A 21,594-nucleotide genomic window follows, 5' to 3' on the forward strand; every position below is an offset into this window, starting at 1 on the left:
TTTTTTTTTTTGCATTTTTTGGAGGGCTTGTGACCACTTTCGTAGTACTCTTCACACAAAGATCAATTGTATACCAATTTTTTTCTCAAGGATACTGTTCAGGTTACAATACCATAAGCGCGGCATAGTTTAGAAGAAAATTTTTAAAAAACGAATTTTCCTTTTGTGAATGGTTCTTTGTTCTGATGAACCCAATAGATTTTGTTGACGGGAATTATTCAAGTGTAGTTGATGCGATTAGATAATAACTTGGAAGAACTCCAAATATCAGGCGATGTTTAGGGTAGTTGGATGTTTGGCGATATTCAGAATTGTGTTTGTTATGTCAGTTGTCCATCTTTACACAGAAATATTGCATTCCATTATCACGAGTCATCGCCAAAACCGATGGCTGATAAGACATGTTATAGAATGCCTATAGACCCTAGAAGGGTACCTTTAATATCAAAAGCTGAGTTTAATTTCAGTTTTTATGAGATAGCGCATAAACACCTAATCGCAGTTTTCGGGAACAGCTCCACTGAATTCTCCAAACACCATCACCTGTGTTGAGCTCAAAAAACCATAGTGGCATGCCACATAAGCCTGGTTGGTATACCACATACATGTTGTTTTATGGACTAATCAGATTCAGAAAAGTCCTCTTCTCGCCGCAGTATGTATTATCATGAAGGTGAAAACGACAATCATATCCTTGTCTAGCTCACTTGCACCGCGTGTACCATGCACCGCGTGTACTATACAAGTTCTCGATGATTTTTTTTTTTTTTTGATTGGTGTTTTACGCCGTACTCAAGAATATTTCACTTATACGACGACGACCAGCATTATGGTGGGCGGACGACCATCCGCAGGTTGCTAGCTGACCTTCACACATACGGCCGGAGAGGAAGCCAGCATGAGCTGGACTTGAACTCACAGCGACCGCATTGGTGGGAGACTCCTGGGTCATTACGCTGCGCTAGCGCGCAAACCAACTGAGCCACGGAGGCCCCTAGTTCTCGATGATAAAATATGTATTTCAGTTGCACTTTGAATAGCAACTATTCATATATCTAATGGGGCAATCCATTTCCACAAGATGAATATACAACACATAGCCGCAGGTTAAACGGAATAAGACAGAGTGATGAAACAGAATGTCGTGCATTCTGTGGGCTCAGTCCATATTATACTTACAAAGGATTTCTACTCGTTGTAAAACTTACAGTGAAGACATTTGATGGAGTAACCCTGACACAATAGTTTTTGTAGTAATAATTTGCAAAGTTTATTGAAATCGCGACACGACACTCACGATCTACAAATTGCTTCAAGGCGAGATTTGTACATTTGCAGGATCTTTTGGTATATTTCTATGCAAATAAGGATAGTTTACAGAGTCAAATTTTGAAGCATCCTTCTTGTGGTATAGTCCTTGGAGAATGGAAAGCGTTTTGGTCTTTGTACAAATATAGTTTCAGAAAAGATGTACCATCTGGAGAGTAGTTTCCTTTAAACCCAGCGAAGGTGGATTTGTTTCATACCCTTTGCTGTACAAAGCTGGCAGATCATTAATATAGTGTAATATACAAGTGAATGAGAAAGATTGGGCCTGGTAGGGATTACTCTACAATAGTTTCTGCATATAGTCGTATTCATACGAGAAAGGTATAGATCAGTTAAAAGCGGGCCACAATTTGTACTCATGGGAACACCTATACAATGTTGATATATGGTTTCCCCAAATTTCACATAGATTTCACATGGATAGCTACATGTAGTGGAACTGAAGGCTTTTCCGCCTTCGTTAATGTACTGGTGACCAGTTTATTAAACAGCCATATAATTAATGATTTAATTGATAGAATTCCATCACTGTGAGGAATAGCAGTATAGAGAGTTGAGAAATCCCACGTGGAGGTGTCTTCAGACGGTTCTAGTTCTTTTGTGAGACCTTTTAAGAATCCAATTGGACTTTTTCCAAAGTGACTGCACTTATTGCAATGCCTTCGTTAAGAGAGTAGATACGAGTTTCGTGGTTCAGCGTTATGACCCCGCAATAAAGCAGCCATGGGGATTTATGCATTATTGAAATCAGTTAAAGTTGTGGTATGTGAGTGTGACTGGAAGGTACGGATAAACTCACCTGTTATCGAAAGGTCGGATTTTTAAAAAAATAGTTCCTCTAGAATGTAGGTCGTTATGGAATACGTTGATGTTGGGGCAGTTAATTAAAACAACCGCCCATAACCAGTACCTGGCAAGCCTCCTTACATAAGGTCGTAGATGAACTAGTGAAGGCTGGACTTCAGTCTGCGACCAGGCGGTTTGCAAAAGAGCAGTGGTTTGAGTATCGACTTAACAACAAAATTAATGGCTGGTGTTCGGTCTAGTATCTACATGGTAACTTAGTCACCTAAACTCATTCATCCTCACGACTCAGGCCTACGCTGTTTCACACAGGTGATAAACAGTTCGAGATGTTGGGGAGAACATTTATATACACTGATATACAAAAGTAATCGCTTGCCAAGTCCTTGTTTATTTGCCCGAAATTCGAAATATGTCTGTGTCAATTTGCTCGCCTGTCCAAACGTTTCTGGACAAGTCTAGTTTATGGATGAAGGGTCTATCGACTACTTACAGCAATTCAAAAACGTAAACCGTTTCGCCCTTCGAAGTTACAGGGTTATTTTGTGAATCTGAACAAATTGCTAAATTGGTTATTCCAATCAGATGAATAAAGACATGAATCTCGATTGATTTATGTTGGTTTGCTACTGTAATTGATCACGTGACGTCTGCTTGGTTGGCGGGCCTGATTGGATTTATGGATCCAGTGGCTGACAACAAAGCTGACGCTGTGAAAATCATCCAAGGCTTGGTCATAGATAAGATATTTAGGGCATCGCCAATATTGAGGGTCACGGAGCTTCTCTGTGCGTTATCACTGTGAAAAAGAGTGCTGTTCCATGTTGTGGTTCCTCTTAGTGTGTGAGAAAACAGGTCTCGCTCATTGGTGTGCTGTCATCTACCCGCTATGTCTCCTTTCATCAAGTAATATAATCCAGTTGCTCAATTCTCCTTAAGCATCTCAGAACACAAACGTTTTAAGAATAAAGCGAAACTCTCCAACGTAAATAATCATTTACTGAATATCTATTTAAATAACGTATCGTCCATTTCTCATGGAATATTGTTCGGTACGACTTGATTGGAACTGATGTGTTATAGTCTATACGGTCTAACACGTTATAACTTATTTTTAGGATCGTCTTGCCTTTTCATTCATCAACTTGATTAGTGATCTTTTGGATCCTTTTAAAATTGGGTATTTGTGGATAGTAATAGATTTATGAAAAATAATATGTTTTATAATTTTAGCAGAACTATACAGATTGATCAGTCAAGGCTGCTGTTTGATCAAAGCTGCATTAGTAACCGTCATGGTAGACGACACAGAAATTGTGTCGACGTGCAGGCCTCACATTATTATAAACTGTGTATCCAGCGACATCGTTAATCATGTCAAGTCTGTTGTCGCAACCCCTATTGAAATAAATTACCCCTATTGAACCAATTACTTCAGTAGGGGTTGCAATCGTAACTATTAACGAGGCGCGGGAGTGGGGGGGGGGGTGGGGGAGGGGGGGCGGGGGAGCTTAAAAATTACTGGAAATCCTGTTTTACGGTATTTCATATATATTTTGCCTGAACAGCAGAACTAGCATGGAGTATAATAGGGAATAGCTATTTTTCCCGTAATTTTGGGCACAGAGCTGTGTACTTAAGTAGGACAAGAATATTTGACAGTAACTGCACCTCCAACCCCTATTGAAGTAACTGTTTCATTAGGGGGAATTTATTTCAGTAGGGGTTGCGACAACTTCTCCTAAAATGATGATATCACTTTAGGCGACCAGATGATTTCATTGGTATGTAATCAATGACTTTGACTGCCAAGAATACTGAGTGGCTATCCATAAGAACTTGTGATTTAAGGCTTCAAGTGGTATTTAACACGTCCATTTATACAAAAATCATAAGAAAATTCCATATATACTATGATATTAGTATGAACTTACTAGTGTTTCACACTGTTAGATCCAAGCAAGTAATTTTCATATAAGCTGCATTTTTAGAAACACGTGACAAGTTTAAGTGAGACACCATGGCCAACTGTGCATAAGACAGCTGTGTACCTGAAATTTGCAATGATGTAGGTCTAAATCTTTCTACTCCACATTTGCCTTACCGCCCTTTTTTAAAATTCAGATAGCCCTGAACAATGTTTTACATATTGCTACTACAAAATATTTGGGGGGGGAAGAGGGATTAGTAAGGGAAGAGAATTCACAGTCACATTTCTCGTTGATTCACACTCTAGAGTGCTGCTGTGCAGCAAAGTATATGTGGCGTTTTTGTACTCAAGGTGATTAAAAAGGTAATTTTATTAACTGCGATCAGAAACTCTATAAGTCGCTCTGTCTGTCGGTCGGTCAAATATTTGACACATCGACGCTAGCAGGATAAAAGACGAACCATTTGAGGTACGGATTCCAAATTTGGCGCACTACCTTAAATGGACATAGAGCATGTTCCCATTGAAAACTACATCATTGCGACTTATATAACGGTTTCTATGGCAACAAATTAAGTAAAAAGTTTGAAGTATCTTTTAGCAGGGTCTTGACTTAGAACGGATGGGTTGGAGATGTTGGAGGGGATTGTGGGGGTAGAGGGAGGGGGTTGGGGGAGTGTGAGTGGGTGGTGGGCACCAGGTGGCTGTCTTGCTTTCATGCAAAATTTCTTGTTACCGGTATTCCAAGGGTACTACTGTATAGTTATTCATCAAACTTGACACACATCCCTTATGGTCAAGTTTATGCTGCTCCACCCTACATTTTAATCTCATTTGCACATTCCCAAGGGAACTACGGAATAGATCTTAACCAATCACACACATTATACCCACATTATATGTTTGTAACCAGAAACCAAATATGTTTTCCATTTGGCCTTAGCAGAGACAGGTCTCATGTTTACAGGTTTCTGCAGTGCTGCATATAATACACTAGTGCGCATCTGATGTTAATTTACTTGAGTAATAGGGGGGCCTCCGTGGCTCAATTGATTAGCGCGCTAGCGCAGCGCAATGGCACAGGAGCCCGTCGCCAATGCGGCCGCTGTGAGTTCAAGCCCAGGTCATGTTGGCTTCCTCTTCGGCCGTACGTGGGAAGATCAGCTAGCACCCTGCGGATGGTCGTGGGTTTTCCCGGGTTCTGTCCAGTTTCCACCCATCATAATTCTGGCCGCCGTGGTATAAGTGGTATAAGTGTTCTTGAGTACGGCGTAAAACACCAATCAAATAAATAAATAAGACATATTACATTGATTTGAAAATGGAACCGACATTTTCTAATCCAGTGCTCTGGTAAATTTTCATGGGTGAAGAACAAGAAGAAGCGGACACCTCCATGGAAGCCAAAATGTAAAATTGTCAAACACAAAGTTTATGTTAAGTACTGCTGTATATATAAGATCAAGACGGGAAAAGGTGTGTCCCAAGTTCCCTACATACCCGCACAACACGTACCATTGTGACGAATTTACCACCGACGCACTTAACAGTAAATTGAAGGCATTATGCTAATATAACGTACTTTCAGAAAGCAAAGACAGTAAAAGGCTTGTGTGCTTTGTCTTTCAATCTAGTGAAATTTCAAGTCTTGAGCTGGAGACATGTATATATCGACTTTCTTATGTGTTTAAGGACTAAAATGTTTTTATCTACTTATCTGCGGTCACAAACTCGATGTGAAGCCATGGTTACAAACTAGATGTGAAGCTATGATCACAAACTACATGTGAAGCTATGATTACAAACTAGACATGAAGCCATGATTACAAACTAGACATGAAGAAATGATTACAAACTAGATGTGAAGCCATGATTACAAACTGGATGTGAAGCCATGATTGCAAACTAGACATGAAGCCATGATTACAAACTAGACATGAAGCCATGCTTTTAAGCTAGATGTGAAGCTATGTTTTCCGACGAGATGTGACACCATACTTACAAACTAGATGGGACACCATCCTTACAAATAACGCAATGTTGTATCCATAAAATCGATTAAGGCAATGAATGCCTTCGTGTGTGCCTATTTTGGCCTATACCTGTTCTCACATGAATACGAATGTATTCAGGAGTAATCCTCAGCAGGTCCGATCTTTCTCATTCGCTAATCGGTATGTTGATAATGTATTACCTTTAAACAATCCACATAAAGCAAAGGCTGTGAAAGATATTTACCCCACTTGGCTGGATTTAAAGGAAAAAATGGAATCTCGAGTATGTACAAATCTATCAAGGCCAAAACGGTTTCCTCTCTCGCACAAGTTACGCGAAGAATGATAGTTTCATTTTTGACATGGTAAATTATCCATCACTTATGTCACGATTTCAATTAACGTCACAAGTTATTACTGCAAAAACTAGTGTGTCAAGGTTATTCTATCGAATTCCTTCACTCCTAGTTTCTTAAGTTTCCTTGAGCATAATTCTCTTATAAGTAAATATGGACAGAGCGTCCAGAATCTCTGCTGCTCTGCGTCATTATTGAGTCTAATTCCGCTTTAATCGTGTATAATTAGACAGCTATTAGATTGAATATGTGCACAGTTGCAATCAAAGCGCAGATGAGATAAATCTTTTGTTATGTACAGCATATTCTAGGATTGGTATACAGTTTAAATTCGGATTTCACTCAGTCGCCCAGAATATACCTTGCGTCTTTCCAACATCACTGAAAACTGTTGACCGTTTTCTTTGCAGAATTCCGTCATACGTCGTTTTGGGAATTAGTCTTACGATTGGATATATGGACAGTTGCAATCAAAGCACAGCTGAGATAAATCTTTTGTTAGGATTGGTATTTTCACTCAGTCGCCTAGAACATACCTTGCGCCTGTCTAACATCACTGAAAAATGTTGACCGTTTTCTTTGCAGAATTCCGTTATACGTCGTATTGGGAATTGGCCTTGCGATTATTAAATGCCTGTTTCGACGCATAGATTTTCAATGATGTGGAGATCTGAAAAATAAAACTCGCTTGCCGGAAAAGCATACAAAGAATAATCTCTTTGTTCTGTGTTTAGTGACCTATCAAGGTGTATTGTGACTTTGTTTTGTATTTAGTGACTTAGCTGCGCGTGCAATGACTACAATATGTTTGCCTGTGGTTATATACTCGATTTGAAGAAAGACTAAGAGGCACATCTTGGTGGATTTGGATGTTTATATGTAATTACCAGGACTTCAAAGAAAAAAGACACCTACACATCTATGGACGACAGAATTTCAGAAAAACCTGCGTGCGGTCACTACACATTACTGCCAGAACTAAGTCAAGGCTTCACTACCAAGTGCCTCCACTGAAAGTTTTTCAAGTTTTGCTAAAAATACTGGTCATATAGCTATAGCTATATTTTCATGGCGTGGAAGATGTGTGATATTGTAAGTAAATATCTAAGTCCCCTTAACCCATGACCAGGGGCTGTATATAAATATCGGTGATCTAATATCACGGCCGTGTTTTTATGAATAGTAGCGATAAAAACTTGACAGAGATGCTTTTACACATTTTTTTTCGTGTTTTCGTGCTTATTGAAACATTGCTTCAATAGGGCTTGCAGTCGCAACCATTATTGAAATATTATTGTTGAAGTAATTGTTTCAATAGGCGTAATTTATTGCAATAGGGGTTGCGACAACAGTATACATGCGGTCAAGAAATCTTCAGTTCTGTAAGGTATCGCATTATATGTATTTTCTGTACTGGGTCTGTTAAATAACAGCCAGCCTCGGCGTTAATCGGAAATTTTTTCAAACCAGATATTTGAAGATTTGCAGGGTCTACTTTAGACCCGAATGGTAACATATGATCACAAATATAGGTATTAACCCCATTAATTGATCACATATTCCATTCGCCTGTGTACTAAAATATTAACCGATTTATAGACATTTGTGAGGTCTTTACTGATGATAAAACAGCTATGTGGCATTATATGTATAAATATGTAGTAGGGGTACATGTACTGTTCCCCTTTTGTGGCAGGGCAAATCCATGCCGCCCAAGTGCTGTCGCCACTGAAGTGTTATGCCGAAGACATCAGACATGGCACCCCACCCAGAAACAATATAGCAGTACTGTTTACTTGCTACAACGTCTCAGTGCTGAGCCTCAAGCTAGGCGGCTGCAAGTACCATTTTAGAAGTCTTTGATATAACCCGACCCGGGATTGATCCCAGGTTTGCCGATTTCGATGCGTACGCTGTAACCATTGGACCATCGCAGCGGTCTGTGGCTTTATGGTTTAGTAGCATCATTCACACTGGTAAAGTAAAAAACATTTTATATCCGTACATTCATTTATGTCGATTCCTTTCAGATATTAATCTCATATAGTCATCACGCCCGTTATCTATGAGAACAATTATCGGCCTTACACACGAATGGGACACAGGTGTCATGTTCAGTTTTTTCATAGCTGATTTTTACCAAACTATCTTTACCACATCTTGAGAGAAAAGCGCCCTATGTGCATCTAAATCGAGATGTTTGAACTGTACTAAACCTTAAACCTAAGCCCTTAAACCTAATTCACTCCGAGTAGCCATACTGAAGAGGCTCTTATGAACTTGGGCAATCACTAGCGCTAAAAGCGTTGCGTGAAAATTGGTTGTCAGGTCAAGAAACCTATTAGCTCTCGATTGTCAGTGTGGTTACTTATGGTGGAAGTCAGTTTTATTACGAAAATATCTTCCAAAAATCTGAATGAAAGAGTCTGTTATCAATCAGAAGGTTCTACTATGTTCGGTGTATTGCCTGAAGTCGGTACAGCCAGCTAGGCCAAATGCTTACATCCATGCAGGACGAGGAAGAGCAGGACCGCTAAAACACGACGCTAGTGTCCTACGAACAACTCCCTGACCGAGCGCCAAACTAAAAGAAACATCGGCCCTTTGAAAACGGAACCGAGCTGATACTCTTTGATTGGGTATCAGGCGTTTTTGTTTGTATTTTCTGTTTGTCTCATTGTTTAATACCGATGATACGGGACAGCTCCTAGATTTGTGACGTCACTGTAGATTACTGTAACATGGCAAAATGGCGTCACCAAATGAGTGGCTAGGTGCTGACGATTGTTTGTTATGTATTTTGTTGATAAACGGTGTAGAATTTTAAAAATATTTTTAGAGCATTTCTGAAAAACTAGTTTATTAATTAATTCAGCTTTAGAGGCCGACTTTATGTTCACTTTAAAGAAACCATCGAAGGAGCACCTTGATCGTTAGTAAACAGCTAACCGTGGTTATGAGATTTCACTTCTGTAAACTGTGAGCCAAACTTCATTTTGTTTTGGTTTCATTTCCTTGTGTAAGGAATTTGTGTTTTCCTCTTTTTTTTTGCAGATATTGCATGAGTTTTGGCTGTTTGTTTACAAATACTCAAGAACTGGTCCTGGATGTCGATTGCTGACTACGGCACAATAAATCTACAAAATTGAGGTGTTCCTTATATTAATGGAAAATAACTTTCTTATCCTTTATTTCGCTATGCGAAACATGTAAATTATACCGCAAGTATTGATTTGATTATGGGATGGCCATCATGGTTGTGAGTCCAGAAATTGCTCGGCCTTATCAGTGATGTTCGGATTACGTTACTGCAATTCTAAATCGTATTATTTAGAAAACAAATATGAATAAATTGAGGAAAGGTCCAGAGGTTGGAATCTGAAACATTTGCTGACAGCTACCGCCCCAACATCACGTAAAGATTAACCCTGCGGAGAAAGCTGAGCAGCCAAACATGTCCCTTTGACGCAATTGATTTTAACCAGCACATAAGCTGTAGAGCTACCAGCAGTGAAGTTTCGGGAGACAAGCTGACCTGGGTCAGTTTAGCAGGGGAAGGCTGAGCCATGTTCGCATATTATTTCATGTACACACGCGCCCACGGTCAAAAAATGTTGGAAGGAACCCATTAAAAAGGAAATAAAACGAAGGACAAAACGGCCATGACAGACACGAAATCCGGCAGCTATGTTTATCGATCAGGTTTCTCTTGTGAGCCTGTAATGGGAAGTTTGTTATCTGTCATAGCTGAACTATAGTCAGACTAAATTGTGCTACTCACCACTGGTAAATACAAAAAAGCGCATCGTCTCTAACTGTTTTTTTTTCCGGCTCTGGCCTTACAGGATAGAAACTCGTTAACCTTGAGGTTAACATTGTATGCTGTCTCTTATCGTTACATATATATGTGCATTCAAGGTTTTCCTGCCATGGATAAAGTTGACGCGAAATAACCTAGATAACAACTTACATACAAGATCACCAAAAATCGTGGATGTAGAGCATCTTAACAAATTATCTGTGTTTACGCACAAATTTCGCACTATCACAAGACCTCACCAGAATCGATGACCATGATTAAGCCATATATATATATATATATATATATATATATATATATATATATATATATATATATATATATATATATATATATATATATATAAACTAATGATTAAGCCATATATATATATATATATATATATATATATATATATATATATATATATATATATATATATATATATATATAAACTAAGAAAGTATACAAGGTAAGAAATTAGTATGCTAGTTTAGAGGTTGTCGGTAATCGAAATAAATGTATGTAGCTAATTTGATTCATTTATTTGTTTGATTGGTGTTTTACGTCGTACTCAAGAATATTTCACTTGTACGACGGCGGCCAGATTATGGTAGGAGGAAACCGGGCACAACCCGGGGAAACCTACGACCATCCGCAGGTTTCTGAAAGATCTTCCCAAGTATGGCCAGAGAGGAAGCTAGTCCGAATGAACGACCGCACTGGTGGAAGGTTCCTAGGTTATTGCGCCGCGCTGGTGTGCTACAACGGCCACGTCCCCCAGTTTCACATTTGCCACCTTGATTGCAGCTGTTCACATATCGAATTTATTATTGCTATAATGGCATTTACTATAAAAGGCAAAAGAACATCGTTAGTCTGGGGTCAGGCTTAGATCTAACGTGGATATCAGATAAAATCATTTTCTGTGCAGTTTTAAAATGAGCTTCAACAAGCATTATTATAATACTAGACTTACAGCAAAACAAAGTAAAACCAGAGCAGCGACGACAGTGATAATTTGCAGTAGGCTACGTATTTTCCAGATCGGATAAAAACATAGGTATCTCAGTCGTACTTTGATTGCAACTGTTTATAAAAGCATTCATTTGTGATGTTGTAATTTTAATGTAAATAACATGGATGCTTGTACATCCCATTCCAGCTCATACTGGCTTCCTCCACGGCAGTACGCGTGAAGGTTTGTCATCTACCTGCGGATGGCTCGGTTTCCTTCCACCATAATGCTGGCCGCCGTCGTATAAGTGAAATATTCTTGAGTATGGCGTAAAACACCAATGAAATAAATAAATAAATAAATAAATAAATATACATCCCCTAGCCCCGAGCTATGTGGAATTAGATACAACTATCTTGACACAGTTTGTCAGAGATTCTAAATCTATGCGTCGAAACATTCATATACCAGCCATCAAGCAGTAGGCCCCCCCTATCTACGTTCCAGGTCAATAATAGGAGGTTCAATTCCGCAAACTACCTTTCAACAAACCACCAACGAACGTATAGAGTATATAAGGTACGTAATTAGGACTGAATCATGCAAAGACAAGCGGTCAAGACTCTCTGTCTTTATTTGCCACCAAGAGTGTTATTTACTGTAGACAACTACAAGAAATGGGATGAGCGAAGGCGTTTGATGGTATATCGCTGGATCACTACATGCTGTATAAACTGAATTCATCACATTTTATGCAGGATCTTAGAAGTGCTACAAGAGGAGAAATGTACCCGTCATATACAGGGCCCTATTCTATATTTCTACTCAAAATTGAAACTATCTATTTCGTCATATAAAAACTACGTGAGAAGAAATCTTGGTCATCATTGTACAGATAGAGGTTCAAATAAGATGGACAGTCAGGTCAATATGTTGTCTACTTTCATTAAGGTAGATATATTTCTTCTATGGGAATTATTTATGCCGCGTGGTAAATGCAAAGGTTTGAGCTATAAAAAGATTACATTTTCATACATTTTGCACATAGAGTCATATTAATACGAAAAGAAGTACAGATCTTTCAAAATAGGTGCGAAATTGGGACCCACTGCAATACCTATGTACTATTGGTAAATGGTACTTCATTAAACAATGAAACATTCCATGAATGGTAAATTGTACATATAGTCGAACTAAAAGAGGCTTTGTTTGTTTTGAAGTTAATCAACTTTTGAAAACATCGATATGATTAACGATAAAAATTAAATCTATAAAAATAGTAATATAGAGAGTAGAAAAATCCAAGGTGGATATATTTATATGGTGATGTTGTGCTGTTGAACGTTCAGTTTTTCCGTGAAATTTTTGAATTGTTAACGATTCACATGCAGTTTTGTAATGCCACAACAGTACTTATGTCAGAATCAAACTATTGTACTCTTCTTTAGGTCAGTTTGAAGGTGCGCGTCTTCTGTTTTCTGCATGCAGTAAAATGTTACAGAAATCCCTGGTGAGCAGTTAGCAGTTTCCCAGCCAGTGGAGTGTCGGTTAATTATAACCATTCATAGTCTGATTACAACATGTAACGGCCTTTCTAACAGCTCTCCAGGCATCATAAACCTTCACTACCTCTCGCCATGTTTTGTAAAATGCCACTTCAGATTCCCTGTTGTAAACAGGAGCCAAATTCAGACGAATTAGGCAAGGGGAAGTAACTCTGTAATAGCTATTAACCTAACCAAATAGCCCAAAACCTTTAAAGATTTTTAGGTGAATGGCGCAGATTTACGCCAGAGTATTTTCTCTGCGTGTTTGGAATCTTGGCAATGGCCAACCACATGGGAGATTGGCCAGAAGGGAAGGTGCTTAGGCTATGGATTAGTTCTGACTGAACCGGAACAATAGAGACTAAATTGGGGTAAATCAGCGCTCACTCGCAGCACAGACCGCTGAATTCGGTAGCTTAAGGAAGATGTATGGCATCATTTCGCTTCATGGCCATCTCTTAAGCGAAACGATGACGCAAAATTGTGGCTTGTTACACGCATCGAATGGTCTTTCCATTCGTGTAATAAAATCTACGCGTAGGCAGATATGAGGCGGTGAAGCGGTAAGCGATAGATCTCTCTTTGTAATCATGTTGACTAAAAGATATCAAGTTAGCGCAATTTGCGGTAGACCTACTTTATGTAAGCCATAATATCGGATGAAGGGTTGTACTTTATAGCCATATTACATTAAGCATCAGTAGCACTTTATATATTTGGCAGATTTCTTTTATATTCCATGCCTACATACACCAGGATTCTGCTAGTATCTAACAAATCGTTATTAACATCACTGGTTTTATTCTTGATACCTTATTCCAACCATGACCTAAGGGCATTGTGCTCTTAAGTTTTAACCATCTAAACATCTGTATACATGAACAGATTGAATGAAATCCTAAGTTATCTTTAAAAGGGAAAGTTGTGACTTCCTATCTTGGCGTTCAGCATGAATTGGATAGTGCAACGACGGGTTGACCCGTATTAGCATAATGGCTCGGGCGGGGCAACTTACTTCCCTTCGGATAGGCGTCTCAGTGAAGGAGCACCAGATAAAAGAGCGGTGGAAATCCGTCCTGCGACAAAGAGGCACATTACATACACTCTAAGGATTCCTTCGTCGTCATATGACTGAAAAATTGTTAAGTACAACGTTAAACCCCAAGTACTCACTCACTCACTCCTAAGGTATCACACAGAAGTCGCTGCTCTGTTTTTACTGTACGTGCTGTTGTCTTTTATATTGTATCCGAAATACTGCTAGCTTATTAGCACCCCCCAGTTCCTGTTTATTGTTTATTAAGTGTGTTGACAACACAGCATCTTTAGTAATTTTAGACCAGTGACGTCTAATAAATTGCTATTAACATTAGTGCATTTTTTCTCTTAATTCTGCTTAACCTATGGTGCTGTTTACGGTCTTACAAGTTGTTATATGTTATCTAATTAAGTATTTATATGAATTGTTAGAATAAAACCCTAACTGAGGTAAATTCACAAGAGGCCGCATTTCACCGGTTACGTGAGGCCATTTGCCAACTATCACCCCGTCGTGGATGGTCTGGCTTACTCTCCATGGTCTGTTATCATTTAGGTTTTGGGCTATTGCAGAGCATGCAGTAGCCTTGAAAGAACAGTCGGGGGTATCTTACATCTACGCCAAATACAATATACATACTATGCTACTTTCTTGTAATTTAATAATAACTGTAGAATAAAAATAGCTAAAATTAAGACACGTCATTAATGGTGCACTCCCCATAATCCAATCCACATGTTCCAGGGTTTTATCTTTTTCCGGACCATGCCGAATATAGCCGCAGACTCGAGCCGAGCAACGGAGCGAATCGAAATTGGCAAATGCCACAAACGTCGATGAGAGGGTTATATATGCGTGAATTTTGAGATGATGGTCTTCACTATTCAAGAAACACCAAATAATATCATTAAGTTAGAATCACGATGGAAGATAACACTGCATAATCCAAGGAGTGTATCACGTTTGTTTCCACAAATCTATTTTCGATTTAAGTCTAAATTCAAAGGCCACAGTGCACAGGCTATAATTTCTTTTTTGATTGGTGTTTTACGCCGTACTCAAGAATATTTCACTTATTCGACGGCGGCCAGCATTATGGTGGGTGGAAACAGGGGAAACCCACAACCATCCGCAGGTTGCTGGCAGACCTTCCCACGTACGGCCGGAGAGGAAGCCAGCATGAGCTGGTCTTGAACTCACAGCGGCCGCATTGGTGAGAGGCTTCTGGGTCACTACGCTGCGCTAGCGCGCTAACCGACTGAGCCACGGAGGCCTCCGCTATAATATTGGAAGTAGAAATCTTGACACATTTGTCTGAAGGTAACATTTTATGAGTTAAAACGGAGATGGCTTTGTTAAATTAATCGGCCCTGATCTGTGGTGTGAATGCTGGGAAAAATGAATCAGGGCGTCGCATCAGACATCTATCGCTGATGTATAGCCACACCTGGCGTTTTGAAGCCTTTGCGTATGTATTATTTGCTTCCACTTGACACTGGATTAGGTTGTGACCACTGACGCCTTGTTCCATTCCCTTCTCAGAGGAAATAACGGAGATCACCCACTCCGATGCCTGAGAATCCGCCACAAATGACGGTGACATGCACATTGTACGGAAACTATTCCGTAAACGCAATTCGTCTTTGTTGTAAGGCCCCCAAGACATCATCCAAGGATGTAAATCTGGATAAAAATAATTTATTTATTTGAATCGTGTTTTACTCAGTACTCAAAAATATGCCAGGTTTGTAACACTGTCTTGAATACATGTATAAAGTGGACCGAAAAAAGCTTGCGTTAATTTCATGAACTCATTCTGAGGCTGAAACTGACAGACAATCGATGCAATATTTCTGGAAACAACGCCAAATGTTACATCTTTCTTTTCTGTGATAAATCCGTCCTGTAAAAAAAAAAACACTCAAGTTCGCAAGACCCAGTGCTTTGAGCAAGTCTTTCTATATATCATCGTCATGGTGACCTGACTTGTCTAGCATACGCGGACCTCATTAATTTCCTTTAAAAATCACAGCAATCTTTTACTTTCAAATGCATGTAGTGTCTTGGAGAGACCATTCTGTATCTTTTTTGAACTCTCCAAAGATACACTAAGCGTCAGCTATATATTTGCTGTCGTCAAATCGTTTGGCCGGAAGTTCGTATCTCGCCTTGGAGAAATTGATTTTCCTTGTCAAAATGTGGTCATAGATGAGATGAAACAAATCATTCATTTATCGTCATTCTTTCAAACAGATGTTAGGTGTACAGGAGTAAGTGGGAACTGAGCTGAACATAAGCTTGGCCAGCGCTCATTGCTGGTGTCCCTTTATTTATTACCATTAAAAGACACTGGTGAGAGTCCGACAACATTCATCTATCACCCGTAGAAACTGATGATAACTGGACATTTTCAGCAAATTCATTTTTGATATGTGATCTTGTTCAAAAAACATGCAAAAACATATTTCGGGAAATGCTTTTCGAATGGAGTGCTTTTAAATTAGTTCGAAGTGTACGGTAACATATGTGAGGGATCTGAATAAGTAGTGACAGAAAAGGTTATGTCCAGACTGAAGTTAGCAATCAGAAAATACCATGTGTACATTTAGACTAGCATGAGAACAGATCATATCCATAATGGGGTAACCAATGAGAAAAATTATCCTGTCTAGCTACCGGAAAGCGATGAGAAAACTTGATCACGACCATATTGGGGTATAAGCAATGAGAATTTGCTTTTCCAAATTTTCAAATTTTGAAAAAAAAAATGGAATTTTTTTTTTCCGAAAAACAATGAGAAAACAGATCATGTCCCGACTGAGGCTTGCAATGAGCAAAATGAGGAAACAATTCATGTCCACATTGAGGTTAGCAGTGACAGGTCATGTCCAGGCTGAGGTTAGCAGTGACAGGTCATGTCCAGGCTGAGGTAAACAGTGAGAAAACAATTCATGTCCAGATTGAGGTTAGCAGTGACAGGTCATGTCCAGGCTGAGGTAAACAGTGAGAAAACAATTCATGTCCAGATTGAGGTTAGCAGTGACAGGTCATGTCCAGGCTGAGGTAAACAGTGAGAAAACAATTCATGTCCAGATTGAGGTTAGCAGTGACAGGTCATGTCCAGACTGAGGTAAACAGTGAGAAAACAATTCATGTCTAGATTGAGGTTAGCAGTGACAGGTCATGTCAAGGCTGAGGTAAACAGTGAGAAAACAATTCATGTCCAGATTGAGGTTAGCAGTGACAGGTCATGTCCAGGCTGAGGTAAACAGTGAGAAAACAATTCATGTCCAGATTGAGGTTAGCAGTGACAGGTCATGTCCAGGCTGAGGTAAACAGTGAGAAAACAATTCATGTCCAGATTGAGGTTAGCAGTGACAGGTCATGTCCAGGCTGAGGTAAACAGTGAGAAAACAATTCATGTCCAGATTGAGGTTAGCAGTGACAGGTCATGTCCAGGCTGAGGTAAACAGTGAGAAAACAATTCATGTCCAGATTGAGGTTAGCAGTGACAGGTCATGTCCAGGCTGAGGTAAACAGTGAGAAAACAATTCATGTCTAGATTGACCGGCCCGGATAGCACAGTTGGTAGAGCGTCCGCTTCGGGACAGGTAGATCCAGGATCAATCCTTGATCGAGTCACACCTAAGACTGAAGGGGATAGTGCAACGACTGGTTGACCCGTATCAGTATAATGGCTCGGGCGGGGCGGCTTACTTGCCTTCGGTACGTCGTCTCAGTGAAGCAGCACTAAATAAAAGAGCGGTGGAAATCCGTCCGGCAACAAGGAGGCACATTACACGTACATGCACCCTAATGATTCCTTCGTCGTCATATGACTGAAAAATTGTTGAGTACGACGTTAAACCCCAAGCACTCACTCACTCACTCACTCATGTCTAGATTGAGGTTAGCAGTGAGAAAACAGTTCATGTCCAGACTGAAGCTAGCAATGAGGAAACAAATCATGTCTGGATTGAGATTAACAAAGGCCATGTTCCGATTGGGTTTAGCAATGAGAAAACAGGTCATATCCAAACTGATATTAGGACTGAGAAAACAGGTCATGTCCGGACTGATGTTGGCAATGAGAAAACATTGCGATGTCCACACTGGGGTTAGAGAACATACCGAGAAGCAATGAGAGACAAGAATATGTCCATGTTAAGTGTACTAATGACGAAACAGAACATGCCCACATTACGGTAGACGATGAGACAAGATTATGTCCGAATTGCCACCAGCAGTGAGAAAGAAGATTATGTTCAGATTGAAACAACAGATTGTGTTCCAGCCGAGGTCAAAAATGACAAAACAGATCATACAAAGTTAACATTTGAAGGAGCATGTTTGGAAACAGTTGTGGCCATATGTATATGAATAAAGGGAAAGTCCATTCTTGGCACAACTTGGCATAAATGAGCAAAAGTGTACATCTTGGCTTTTGCCAAAAAAACTTACGAATATTCATGAGGGAGCAAACAAACCAGTCGTTAACAAGATCAGCTTACTTGTCACCGCCCACTTATTACGGCCGAGATTCAAAAGCTAATCTCTGCCTTCTAAATATCCATTTTCCTGTTCTGAAGCCTTTGCTACCAGTTCTAGAGGAAGTATGTACATGTCTCCAATACGCAGGGGCGAAATGACTATTGTTCTGTTTGCGGTTGTAATCTTGACTGTGCTGGCCGGGATTAACAGCTCGAGTCTCGGTGAGTTTTGGCTCTCATCTGTTGATGTTTTATATGTCTACTTGCCAACACACATGTTGCATTGCAGCCTTGCATCAAAATGCGGGTACTTACCAAATTTTAGGTTTTTACGGCTGGTGTGGACATTAGATTACTACCCTCATAGATACGCCAAAACTATTGCCGGCGAAAGTCGTTTTGATAGTAGGTTTGTTCTGAGGATCAATAAAGATAAATTTGTGCGCATTTAGAAACTGATAGTAAGAGTTATTTGGAAACACATGTATCGCACTATATTCTTTTCTACATGCCCTATACATATTCAGCTGTGTGACACATAAGTATCTATATGAAATGAACGTATTGCTAAACCCAATTGATTCTTGAACCCATAGCTGCTATTAAGAGATCAACTTAAATTGGACAGGTCACAGTTTCTTTTCATAACAAATTTAACTGTGAACTACCTAATCGGTGGATGCAGCAAATAATGAATTTACAGAGATACTCAGTAATTATACGTACACTGTAGAGATATACATCACTGCCAACTCTTTAATTACTGGTCATAAAATTATCCCCCACAAACATCGTTACCATACTTAATGAACTAAATTTACGCATCACAAATCAGTTTTGACAAACTTCACGTTTCTGTTGGAAGAAGATACCCGGATAATGTTCCGGAACAGGATCGATCATACATAATAAAATAGCCGTGCACTGGTGTGGGTTATTCACAGAGCGAACAATGGCTCAGTAAACACAGAAGACTTTCATTATGTAGCAATTTGATGGAACAAATCTAATGGAATGCAATGTCGCTGACAAAGGCGTTAGATGCTATATACATGTGCTTACACGGACACCGGGAAAGGTCAGTTATGTGTAGTAAGGCTTACCAAAGCAACGGAGAAATCCAAAATATAAGTTCAGTGTGTGAACACAATTTGCAAATAATTTCCCGTATATACTCTATGAAAATAATATTTCATGTAACGGTTTTAATTGTTCATTCGAGTAGATTGCATGCACAGGAAACCCTCTGTTGTTCCAAAAACCGCCTGAAACCCTTTACACTTATCTAAGAACATTTTAACTCTGTAGTAAAAGAGTAAAGAATGTATTGTGGAAAGACAAGTGTCTACTTTCACACACATTTGCTTATATGAAACATAACAGCGTTTATCCCTCTCTCGTCGAGGCTTTCGTATTTCCTCGTACTATTTGCAGTTGTATACTGCGGAATTCTGGTGGGCACAGCTAGGATATCGTGCAGTGTGTAATCATATATATGTAGGTGGCCTACTCGATGTAGTTCCCAGGCGGCAGTTGGTCTATACCCGATGGTTTTCCCGGGGGATAGGTTTAACAGTAAGACTAGTTGATGCAGCTCCCAAGAGATCTGGTTGTTCCACCCTGTGTTTTTCTCTGGGTATAAGTTTATTACTAAGTCTTCTAGATGTAGTTCTCGCGAAAACGTGATTGTTTAATTTATCCGACGGGCTTCCCGTGGAATAAGTGTAATGTACTCGATGCAGCCCCCGAGAAATCTGGTTGCTCCACCCGATGTTTTCCATGGGGATAAGTTTTTTTGCAAGTCTACTCGATGTAGTTCTCGAGAGACGTGGTGATCCTAGTCAATGATTTTCCTGGGGATTTGTTAAGACAAACGTTGTTGTCATCTTTGCAGTAAGCAAAATTATCCAAACAATCGATATACGTCTTTGCTTGCTCATTTGAATTAGGTGTTTGTATTTTCGTTTAAGGACAGTATCATTAGAATAAAGAAGAATCATTCTAGAATCATAATTTTCAAAACGTGGCGCTCAGTTACTTCAAATACGTACAAACATCTTGTAGTTCTAACTCTTTGATTTTGCTGTTCACTGTTTTGAGAAAACTATCACGTGAGATACAAAAAGCATTCTCACCTGCTACATTGTTACACGTGCATTATATTCTTATACATGTATTTTATTATATTGTACATGTGTTTTATTATATTGTACATGTGTTTTATTATATTCATTCATTATTATTAACAGAATAATAATGAGTAAGATACCTCACCCACGAGCACAATATGTACTGGGTTAAACACACACAAGTTAACTCCAGTAAATGTGTCTTTTAAGGTTTAAATATCATCTGTCGTTTTCCGCAATGTCAATCCGGTCAAAATAATAACGGTTCTTTACACGCTCCGGTCAAAGACAACAGAAGGTTTAATGTGAGATTAAGGCATATCCGGCAAAGCTTTCCGCCGGAGCAAGGCGAACTGGAAAGTTTTCTTCATTATATGGGGAATAGCACTGTGAGGGATTCGCGCTCCAGAGACAGAGTGATGTGTTTGCTGAGTCGTGGTGCTGAAAACAAGCGTAGAGATTGGCCGTTTATCGGACGGCTATTCCATTTCCGGTACCTCGTCTTTGGGGCCAGGATAGCTCCAGACAGTTGCCCACTGCTGACTGACAGTCACATCGATTCTCACGGTGATAAGGGAGAGAATCTTAAAATAGGTATCTGACAATACCTTTGTGATATTCTGTCGTCATCTTGTTAGGCAATGGGTTCAAATCTCGTCTTAGATCTTTTCTTTTGCTCATAATTTTGTCATAGATGAGATGAAAGAAAAACATGCATTTTGCTTCACACGTTTTAGCAGATGTATATTCTACAGGAATAGATGTGGATAGTGCTAAGGAAATGCCTGATCACCGCTCATTGCTTGGGTCACTTAGTTTCCATTTATAACTAAAAAGAATATTTTATGTCTGGTAAAGTCTATTTAATTATGAGCTGTAGAACTTTGGAAATTAGCAATGGTTAAAAACAGATCAGGTCCAGATTGAGATCACCAATAATAAAAAAACAGGTTATTTCCAGATTGAAGTTAAAAATGATAAAGAATACATCAGGTCCAGATTGAGATTTGCAATGATAAATAACAGATAGGTCCAGAATATAAATAGCAATGGTAAAAACAGATGATTTCCAGAATAAAGACAGCCCTGGGAAAAAGATAATGCCCATATCGAGGTTAGCAATGAGAAGACAACCATTGCCTGATTGAAGTTATGAGTGACAAAACAGATCGTGCCCAGATTGATAATGAAAAGGGATAATGGCCAGATTGATGATGGA

At 39.4% G+C, this 21,594-nt stretch overlaps 1 protein-coding gene across 1 annotated transcript in view; it reads left to right on the forward strand.

Annotated features, from left to right (window-relative positions):
• Nucleotides 1–18,369: 18,369 nt before the first annotated feature.
• LOC135471439 (perlucin-like protein) overlaps nt 18,370–21,594 on the forward strand; it is a 29,757-nt gene continuing 26,532 nt past the window's right edge. Inside the window, exon 1 of the mRNA XM_064750684.1 lies at nt 18,370–18,468. Coding sequence (XP_064606754.1) covers nt 18,372–18,468 — 97 coding nt within the window. The 5' untranslated portion in view covers nt 18,370–18,371. The remainder of the gene's footprint in view (nt 18,469–21,594) is intronic.

The sequence above is a fragment of the Liolophura sinensis genome, chromosome 7 (assembly GCF_032854445.1).
Source record: "Liolophura sinensis isolate JHLJ2023 chromosome 7, CUHK_Ljap_v2, whole genome shotgun sequence".
Classification (NCBI taxonomy): domain Eukaryota; kingdom Metazoa; phylum Mollusca; class Polyplacophora; order Chitonida; family Chitonidae; genus Liolophura; species Liolophura sinensis.